This window comes from Opisthorchis viverrini (assembly GCF_000715545.1).
Source record: "Opisthorchis viverrini unplaced genomic scaffold opera_v5_75, whole genome shotgun sequence".
Taxonomy (NCBI): Eukaryota; Metazoa; Platyhelminthes; class Trematoda; order Opisthorchiida; family Opisthorchiidae; genus Opisthorchis; species Opisthorchis viverrini.
This window is the reverse complement of record NW_008751732.1, coordinates 1-11,146: the sequence shown is the minus strand read 5'-3', so window position 1 is coordinate 11,146 and position 11,146 is coordinate 1. Positions and strand designations below refer to the sequence as shown.

The 11,146-nt window shown below is 42.1% G+C and overlaps 1 protein-coding gene across 1 annotated transcript; it reads right to left on the bottom strand.

Annotated features, from left to right (window-relative positions):
• Positions 1-3,163: 3,163 nt before the first annotated feature.
• On the bottom strand, positions 3,164-8,990 carry T265_13528 (hypothetical protein; the record flags this gene model as incomplete). The annotated part of the gene is made up of 2 exons (XM_009169326.1): positions 3,164-3,312; positions 8,402-8,990. Coding segments are annotated over 2 exons (735 nt in total), but the record flags the coding sequence as incomplete, so codon positions are not given.
• Between the last annotated feature and the right edge of the window lie 2,156 nt (positions 8,991-11,146).

Here is an 11,146-nt window from a genome sequence, read left to right as displayed (position 1 = left end):
TTCGACAGCCCACGACCGGTTTCGCCCTTCTTGGGGTTCATCAGGTAGGCGCAAGTTCCCGTCAACCTTATATTCTTCTTAAACCCAAATTGGACTGTTTTCGAGAAATTCACTCACTTGCAAATCAATTTGGTTTTAACGAGAGGCTAAACTGAATCTCTCGTTTATGATATTCCACCGAATTGATTTGAAAATGAAAGGATTTATCGAAAACAGTCCAATTTGGGTTTAAGAAGAATATAAGGTTGACGGGAACTTGCGCCTACCTGATGAACCCCAAGAAGGGCGAAACCGGTCGTGGGCCGTTGAAGAATTTTCAGCAGCCTTGTGAGTAGTTTCCTTTATGGAAACTTTGTGACATTTAACATTACATCCGCACATTTTATGAGATTGACAGAGTCAGTCAGCACGAGAGATAGCCTTAAAAGAGGAAAGCTGTACACGACCGTTCAACAACAATAATGGTTGTTTTGATTTCAATACACCATGTAGTTTCTGCTGCGGCTAAGCTGGTACTACGCGGAAAACCAGTAGCCGTTTAGTCAAGAGGGATGATCGTTCAATTATTCGACTTGATGGTTATGACAAATAAAGCTTGATTTTCTTCCTCAGCTTAACAAATGCTGTATCTCTGAGGTCTACATACGTAGCACACTCAGATGAGCAAAATGTCACTACACAGCTTGTAAACATTAAGTAAGCACGTAGCATGCGGTCTCACATGATTCACCAGTTTCAAGGAATAGGTCAGAATTGGGATGCGCAACCGATTTAACGTTGTTCTCTTCGTACTGCCACTCATCATCTCCCGTGTAACCAAGTCCAGACCTACCGCTTCCACTTTCGTTCTAAAGCTGCTCAAATGATGTTTCTGGGACTGATGCAAGTCGTCTTGTAGGATCCGCACACTGGTCTTTTCGCGCATGTTATCAAATTTATAGCACAGTAGGTGTTGTGGCATACGTGATTCGCTCCATTACTTCAACTCAATGGATGGGAAAGCTGATGCAGTACGGTTGTTGTCGACTGACTAGACTGATGTCATTGGCAGCGTTGACGGGAGACGATGATGGCGCAGGTTGACTGAAGCGAGCGTTGAACGGAACCCGGTTTCTATTACCAAATAGCGCCAATGTTCCCAACAGCTACATGATTTTCCTCCTTTCTTGCTGTCTGCGATAAATATGCTTATCACCAGCTTCCTCACTAGATGAAAATACACTGATGAAATGGTGACTGGACGAAGATATTGCGCGCTTAGAACAAGTGTGCGGTTGCATACTCTTAAGGTCAAATGGACACGATCTTTGTCCAGAAACGCTAAGACGCCTGTGGTCTACGTTGGAATGAATTTGTCGCTGATTCCAACGTGATTTTCACGAGAAATTCTACCCGGAGCCATATAGTTTTGACCATATCAGCCAGGGTTCACTGCTTCTATCAAATTCAGACTGTCCTCACTAGAGTTTGAGACCGAACCTTTTATGCGTCATCAGACTAGGAATGCATTTTGTTCTCTCCTATAACATCCGTAGGTTTAGTATTACTTGTACCCTGTGACCAGTTAGTTCATAGTCCCGTATTCTTCTCCAAACTGATTTTACTATAAAAGTGTCATTTTCATAAAACATTTCTAAATTCATTGGAATCGCAAAGAAATTTTTGATGACCTCGCCATAAGTAAGTACTTTGTTGTGCGCGCTCAAAACGTAATGTGTGTGAACGCGTCTAGCATGTCAGGCTGAGATTTCAAACGGCGCCCACGAACTAAGTGGTACCCTATAACACTATTTAAATATTGGACTCCTAGATAGATTCGGGTGAATATGCAGTTCGGTTTGTCGAGACCACCGAGTAGGAGGATGCACACTGGTGCGTTGCGTAAACATCATAACGCCAAACTAGTTGCATCAAGTCAAGATTCCACTGTACGTCTTTCTGTTACCTGATACGTTCGTAAAATCCCCACAGTTTACAGAGTTAATCTAGATTAGATAGGTATTTGTACTGAACTTTCTTTTGGTACGTATTTGGTGGTATTCCGTGCATCGTTCCTTTAACATCCTGTGTTCCACATTGGTAGTATGTGTTGGTCCTCGAAGATCCCATACGTCTTACTTTCTTCTGTCTGTCATATTTGGGACAGAAAGTGCAGCGCCGATTTCACAGAATTGTTTACCAAATGTAACCGCGAACTGTGAGCATTTATAGTTGGACTAATTGTCCACCTGACTGTTTTGACAGCTCAACGATTACGAATGTGCCGTGTATGTTTCCATTTTATGAACACAAGGTGGCCAAGACAATGCATGGGGCTCCCAATGCAAGCTGTGGTAGAAAATCTCAATACTGACCTCTCTCACTGAACAGTTATGTTAGCTCGACCTATCACATTTATTCACACTTGATAGTTGACAACACTGCGATTCATACTCGTGTTGATTGCGAACAACTGGAAACGCCGAGTTTCCTCATGCAGGCCTCACCGTACAGTCCGTTCTACGCCAGATCAACATGGATATCCCCCATAAATCACATGGGGCGAGTTGTAGTGCAATGATTCTGTCAGTATTGCCACTGTGAGAGAAACTGTAGTTTGTGAATAACAAATCAATGCTATGTTCACAACTGCGGTATGATTAGCAGTATTATGGTGGACCAGCGTCCTCTTACTGTGAAGGGATTGAACTTCTTCGACATCTGTAGACATATCGTGAAATAAATTGAATGTTGGGTAAGAGAAAGGAAACAGACAACCAAGCAATGTTTAGCGTTTTATGTGCATACCTTAACCGCAAATTTGTCTACATTGGTTGATATTTTACATAATGTTTTACGCCCTATGTGACCATTGGTGGTTCCAGTACACCAGGCCACTAACCCCTCTCTGGAATTGCCATACTCACCAATTGATCCTATTCGTCAAACTCTTTGAGGGACTAAAACCAGATGGAATGATAAATGAATCATTCATTGAGGGTGATTTTAGTGCAATTTCGTCAAAAATGGCACTTAAACTGATTACCAGAATAATATGACGGTATGCCTAACCAGCGCAGAATGGATGAGAATTCAGTTGGCAGCTGCAGGTGAGATATGGACTGGCTGATGTTCGCATTAGTGTACGCGCGGGAATTCCCAGTCAGTAATCATGCGGCAGGTTAAGTATATCCAGTCTTGGCGTAGCGTTTCCACTGTCGAACATAATTGCGGTATTCAAATGGGAGGCGTGCGTCGATGTAGAGCATTTGAACACACGTCCCGTTCGATTGATGATAATAGAGACTCCGGCAGTCCTTATTCATGGCGCACCTGTGGTGGGTTAGGAGAAAAGAGTGAATGGCGAACCAAAATCCTGGCAAAGGTTAAAATATTGTTCCTTCCCTGAGAATTTCAATAATAGTTATTGGGTGTACTCTTCTTGACTGAGTCAGGTGTTCACAGATGATGATTCTCAGCAGAGACGAAACAGCTGTACACTGCTTCTCACTTTTTTAGCGTATATCAAATTGATCTACAAGAAGAACTCTCACTTATCAAAAAGTTCCTTAATGGCGACTGCGCTTGCCTGATGAGCCCCAAGAAGGGCGAAACCGGTCGTGGGCTGTCGAAGAATTTTCAGCAAAATTAGGAGTAGTGTATTAAGTTTCTTATTACCTTTAAATCCGATTAGTGAGAGTACATTAGTGCGGTTGCTTCCAAAGCGTCTCCAGCAGAAGGCAATTAAGCAACCGGTGCAGACTGCCTGGAGTTTGTATATTACCCATGAACTAATTAGCTCAGATTCGCGTTTACTCGCACTTTATTCAAGTGAACTTCGAGTGCATCAAAGTAATGATCCGTTTTCAAAGTGTGCTTCCATAAAATCTGTCTTTAAGAAATACTTTGAGCGGAACAAACCTTGGGGTTAGGATTTTCGCAAAACAAAATCCCCATGTGATAAAACCGTTGCACCGCTGTAGCAGAAAACAGTGGCGTATTCCTCCCTTTAACTGCTTTTGTACCATGTACTTTGGGATGTACGACCAAGCGCAAGCAAAGTCACGTAGGTTCCACCCATAAGAAGGAACAATACCTTGCAGTGCTCAGTTAGGCAGTGACAGCTTTAATTTCGTATTTCCACGTCATACACTCTCCTCTGTAAAGCACTCACTAACAAGGGCTTAGAATAAAGATCACGGCTCTTCTGGGTAGACGGTGATCGGGCAAATGTACTACTATACATAACCTGATAATCCCAAGCTGCTGCGCGAAGGAATTCGACTCATCACGTAGCATTCGCTTACGAACTGTCTCACTGCCTACATGTTGCAGCCAGTCAACTATTTCTTTACCACGGACAGATGAGTAATGCAGTTGGAGGGACCAACCACAGAGTAGCACTGCTGTCACGGTCGTTTTATGGACACAGTCATTTAACCTTAAAGATATCCGCTTCTGCACTGAAGCGAGTTGGTAAATATCAATCGTGCGTTGCTAATTCGTGCACATACCTAATGTGTCACCATGCTTCTGCAGCTGTCAACATAGGCTAACATATCAACAAATTCAAGTTTCTCATTCTGAATTTTCAAAGTATTAAATAGGTTTCGGTAATACCGACTTAAGACCTTCCATTTTGAAAGTGGAAATCACATAGCGGGAAAGGGACTCGCTTCTGATATTCTATCTAAAGTAGTTTTTGTGGACGCATGATTTTAAAATAACAGGACAATGTTATCCGCATTAAGTATGCCAATCTTTTTCAGATGCAATTTAGATACCTAGATTCGCCGTCAGAGTAAGAATAGAACAAACGATAGAGGCATCCCTGGAGGACCCTAGAAGGAAGCTCTCAGATTACCCACTGTAAGCTCTGACGACCAGCAATGTGAACACTAACGGCACAAAAGATGTTTAAAAGTTTCGTGGGTATCCTCCTTTGGACGTCTGGCTAAAACAGCTAATCTGTTCATGGCGTCGGAGGCTCTTTTGAAATATAGGGAAGCCGCCGAAGTTTGTCGGTATGCGTGAAACTGCTTAAGCTCGTGGAACAATGTGAAGATGTGTTCACAGCAGCCATACCTGGTCGGTACAATGTTCGATATTTTTCGACCTGAGCCTCACGTTGACAAGAGCCTTCGAGGCTCATATCAACGGTAGCAGTGGAACTTTTTGTCACGTGCGATTCTTGCCTGTCAGGGCTGTTTACCTAGCTGTTTTGCAAAGTTTACCTGCAATGTAATCAACAAAGCTATTCGGTACTCCTACGGCCGACTTCGTTCTCTGTCAAAGAGACAAACGTCATCCCAATGGACCATCTGCCTAGTGAAATTAGTTCACCTGCAATTCTAATCCAATTGGGATATTTCAGAATGTCAGTCATCTACGGTGAAGCTGGGTCAACATGATCACTGTTAAACACAATTGATTGAGCATTCAGAAAGTCCGCAACCCATTTGGATGTTTCAAACGTGAGTTATTTGTAGTGAGGCTGGCGAAACACGATAATCTATGTTTAGGTGTCAGGTTCAGCAGTTTCATCGCTAAAAATCTGCACGACAGGTGTGGATACGTGTCTAGTATGGGTAATTAAAGTAAATATCCCCTCTTTTGTCCTTCGTCCTCAATAGTGGGGCATTTCTCCAATAGTTTTGATACGTGAAAGTTGCACCGATCCGTTGGCCAACATTAGTTCTAAATATAAAAAAATGTCTGTCGCAAAGGTGAAAAGCCTCGTTGTTTTTGGAGTATGGTCTCAGCTTTTTCCTCCAACTATACTCATTTATGGAAAATTGGTTCAAAACTTAAGCTCAGCCCTAGATAAATCCCGAGATTTTCGCTGGAAAAGTACGCATCTTTAGCAGTGTGGCGAAAACTAAGTTGAATTTATTATTACTCAACGCTTTTGAAGGGCTGGTGAACTCTCATGCAGATTAAAGTGCCGGAAAACCTTGAAACAGTCAAAATTAACTCCGTGATGAATCAGAAATTCATACACATAGAACATTCTGAAGGAACGCCTCAGTAATGTCTTTATTTTGGTTTTCCATCACTGTTTCCTCTCAAATTCGAGTGCTAGGCATAATAAAAATTACGACATTTTTTGTAGGTCAGAGGCAGTTTTAGTTTCTAGAATTGTATTGGAAAGCGTTTTCTGCATTATAAGTGACACATAAGTAGCTAATAATTGTTTCAGAATTGTAGCCAGGTAGCCAATATAACTGGTGTTCAGCATGTTCCTATCGCTGTTTCGTCATTCGCAAATCCATTCGTCTTTCAATGAATCGTTGGTCTTGCCTTGTCTGTTAGTATAGACTGGGTACCCGTACAGAATGAATACATTTTGGACAAGTGAATAAGGACCGGTATATAACTGCAAAAACTGTGTTCTAATTCACGTTGCAGCTAGTGTCGATCACAGGAGAAGTTATGAAACTTCTGACTGATCCTGTGCTGCTAATGGGAAAGTGCTCTTGACTATGTCCTGGAAAGCGAGAGGCGAGCTGATGGGTGGTAAAATTTTGGTCAAAAATAGTCCAGCAGTCGCATTCACATTCTGGAGAAGAAGTGCTTTTTCAATTGACGTCACTTCATTCAATGTTAGGGATCTTTCTGTGGAGAAACGTGCGATTCCTTCGTAGTTTCATTAAGGACACAAAGTTTGATGTTGGGATACGTTTAATTAGGCTCTGCTGTATTTGAACCTTTCAGTTTGCCTTCAGTATAGATAAATAGATGGTGTCGCAATGGGATAAGTGCTTGGTGCACTACTGCCTGACTTTGTATATCTATGCTTATTTGCCATCAGAAGCAGTAGATCATCGGCGATTTAACCCATTTTGACTATGAAGAGGACGTATTATCCACAGCCGACGGAGATAGGACCTAGAGAACTTGATTAAAAGACTTTGTATCAAAAACCACTTAGTAAATTTCACAAGTAAGACAAGGATAATAACTGACTACCCTGCCGAAAGGCTAGTTATTCGCCCGCCAGATGACCTGATCCAGCAAAAACTGTCCAAAAGAAAAATATGAGGTAGACTATGCACAAGCTTGGCCAATTAGAAACAATGCTTAGCAAGGTTACAACGCCGACAGTTGGAGGTATAAAACAAAGTGACAGTTTGCCGGAAGAATAAGACATCTCGAGCAGCAAGCTTCTATAATTATAGGACAAATGCTCAAGCAAAGTCCACGGGGTCCTCTTACAATGATCATAGAACCACCGTTTAAGAATGGAACTGCAATGGGGATACTTGACTTTTGCCAAGGTTACCCATAATTTAACATAGTAAGTAGGTTTTCGAGGGTAGTCCAATATTTTCGTCGACTAACAAACAATCTACCGGCGTTGTCCCGATCCATGGTTACTTCATCCTCCAGCTGCGCATGTGACGTTCCTTATTTCGGTCGTAGAACCGGATACACGTAAGCCACAGGTCCGTAGGAATGAGGTCAAAATACCGTCAACCTTTCAATGCGGTCGGTACTGAGCTTACAGTGTGCAACCATTTTGGTTTCCGGCCATCCACCGTTTCATTGATCTTGAGCTGCTCTTGGTTTCAATGACGATAACCCAAACCGAGTCTATGGCGCTAACTGGCCATGCCTTCATTGTGATCTTCACCTTCATCCATTCTGAGTTTAGCACACCAGCCCACATGTTTTCGCAGGTAAATGATAAAATAATTAGTTTGTATGCCGATAGTGGTATTTGTGCACACTGCAACTGAGGAGAAAGCACGAGTTTCTATGCTGAATGATCATTGGTGGTAAATCGTACTGGCGATTTATTTTAGCGTATATACCGTGATTGATTTCAAGGAAAGAGATGTTCACACACCCACAACAAATCACTGTGAAAACCCACCCAGCAATATCTACCCTACCAATCGCCAGTAAACTGATGAGCACCGAATCCCAATACAAAAAAGCACGAGGTTCACAAAACGGAAAGGATTTGCTAGAATGGTTCTGTCTGCTCCTTTATAATAGACCTAGGGAACATACTGTTTCACTCGTTTCATCTTGTTCACGTACCATACCGCCCGCAAGTTTTTCATCTATGATTCCGAGAAGTAAAACAGCGCGTTATCTGATGCCGTGATTTCTCGGACCGCAGTTCGGCCTAGCTGTCCCCGAAAGAACTCACAGATTTCTACAAATGCATCATGTCTTCTTACAATGGCACTCGATTACTTGGTTTATGATACTGAAGTTTTTGCAATGAGAAAACAATTATAGCTTACAAAACGGTAACAGATGTGAAAATTTGTGAAAGTGTGTTTGCTAGATAGAACATAAATTAATGCTTATTTTGGATATTTACTCGTCCTGGGAATTGCTCACCTTAAGCGAATTATTTCTGGTGACGCTGTAGTAACTTTTTTACACACCAACATGTTCTTTGACTTACCGGAAAGCACACTTCCCCAAATTCACTTCCGCTGATTGAACGTAACAACCATCAGCTCCTGGATCGTCATTGTAGAACGTTGTAAGCACCACTGGAAAATTTTCCTTGAGCTGAACTAAGGATGTGGGTGCACTTGTAGTTGGACCAATCAGCTCGCAGACGACCTGTGCGTTAAAATTCTTAAGAGGCACATCGTGAAGTAAATGAGTGGAATAGATGACTGCCGTCGCATGTTCACTTCCCATCGGTTGGTTCTCGTCCCAAACTATTTCGCCTTCTTGGGAAAAGTGCTCAGGGTTTCTCGGATTTGCATCGCGCCATCCATTCCTGTCTTGGTTTCGGTTTTGTAAAATGTCAGCGATGCTTGTCCACATATACGACCAAGTGAATTTCGGGCCCTCGTACGTTACATGGCGTTGATGAAAGCCAATAAGGAAATAGTCTTGCTGTTTCGTTTGTGAGAGCAATGCACACTCTTCTAGGGCATTGCAAAGCCCATCAGCGCCTCCTAGAATAACGACACATGAACCGTCCTTTAATTGCGTCAAATCATCTGGACATTTTGCTGTGACTGGAACAGTTAGAAGTACTAATAAAGATAGAAACCACGAATAGATATCCATGACTAAATAAATTACAATCGTAATGGTCGTTAAGATATTTATTCCACACGCCCAACCCTTTAATTGGTTGCTGGTTGACAAAACAACCTCTGTTTGGCCATTGGTTCAAACTGGAATTGAGTTCAAAACTCACTGTGCACTGACACCCGGTGATAATCCACATTGAATGACTCAGTTCTTTGAGGCTGAAGGTTAATCGCTGATGTCGAAGAGGATGGAGAAGGCGTACGAAAATCAGGTCACCCAATATATGGGGAATATAGGGTCCTGTCCTCTAAAATGAAAAACGGCTTCTTTGAGGCTGAAGGTTAATCGCTGATGTCGAAGAGGATGGAGAAGGCGTACGAAAATCAGGTCACCCAATATATGGGGAATATAGGGTCCTGTCCTCTAAAATGAAAAACGGCTTTGGAATTTCACACAAAAGTAAAAAAAAATCAAAAGGTTCTGGTGATAGTCATATTTGTACGCAAAACAAGACCATTTAACTGATACAAATAAAATACTAAATACAAGGACACAGTTTTGTACGCACCCAAATTGAATGTTTCAGAATATCATTTATTTGTGGTGACGATGAAAGAACACGAGGATTGTTTAACACAATTCATCGTGTTTCGTCGTCTGAAGCATCCAAATGGGTTGCGGACTTTCTGAATGCCCAATCAATTGTGTTTAACAGTGATCATGTTGACCCAGCTTCACCGTAGATGACTGACATTCTGAAATATCCCAATTGGATTAGAATTGCAGGTGAACTAATTTCACTAGGCAGATGGTCCATTGGGATGACGTTTGTCTCTTTGACAGAGAACGAAGTCGGCCGTAGGAGTACTGAATAGCTTGTTGATTACCATTGCAGGTAAACTTTGCAAAACAGCTAGGTAAACAGCCCTGACAAGCAAAAATCGAACGCGACTGGTTAAAAACTCGATTGTTACCGCCAAATGCCAAATTCCTATCAACTCCATCTACCTATCTCAGAATCAATGTCAGTGTTCCTGGTAGCGTGCTCTAGTCGTTGACATTTCTCAGTGAGTAACTTTTGACTTGTTCTGGATAAATTCCAACGACCTACTCATCGATAATACTGACCTATAATGAAATCATGAATATCACCGTTCAAATATAGAGAGAGTCATTTTTTTGAAAAACGTTAGTTCTTTTTCAAAAGATTATCTCATATACTGGTTGCTATAGCAATAGCCGCTTGCGAAATGGTGGACCGTTGACAGTAAATAAGACGGTTTAACTTAGCACTCATTTTCCCCGAGGCCAATTGCTTAGCAGGAGAGTGAGGTTCCATTGTGGGGCGTAAATTTTTTATTAGGTCTGTGCAAACGTCACAATAGGTAGTGTTTAAATTCATTTTACTCACCTTCAAGTGAACTTAGTGCCAATAATTAGTGAACATGGGTTAGCGGGACATGTCACCGCCGTGGTACAAACTTAGCTGAAGACTGCGAAACGTGTCGACCAATCTATCGAGTAATAACCTGCGTGCGCATCCATAAAAGGAGGGCCGAGTTAATCAGCCAAAGTATTATCGCAAACATGGTTGTAACTACTTATATCCCCCCCTAATAAACATATAGATCGTCACAAAAGACTGAAGCTATTGTGACGCTCACCAGTGGAACATGAGATCGATCCAAGAGCACGCACAAGACATAAACGTTGACAGAAGGTGATTGGGATCCCTTCACATCACTGAGTTTTGCCAGCATACGTAAGCAAATCCACATGTGGACTCGTCCTCGTCCTCCCTCCCTCCCTCCCTCCGTCTCTCATCATCATCACCATCATCATCATCATCATCATCATCATCATCATCATCATCATAGCATGCATCATCATTATTGATAGCAATTCACCAGTAGCAATTATGGAGCGCGTGCTTACCGTACAGCACTGTGCCCTTTTATTAGGCATTTTAGTTGCATCAGTTAACCGCTGAAGTTCTGTATACCATTAAATTGGACGACCAACCGGAATGAACCATTCACCACTAAACTAAACGAAAATATTATATTAGGCAACTTTCCCAGATAATTCAGTTAACAGATCACCAATCGCCCAGTTGAACACTTGTAGACCACCGTATGACATTTGGGGACCGAAC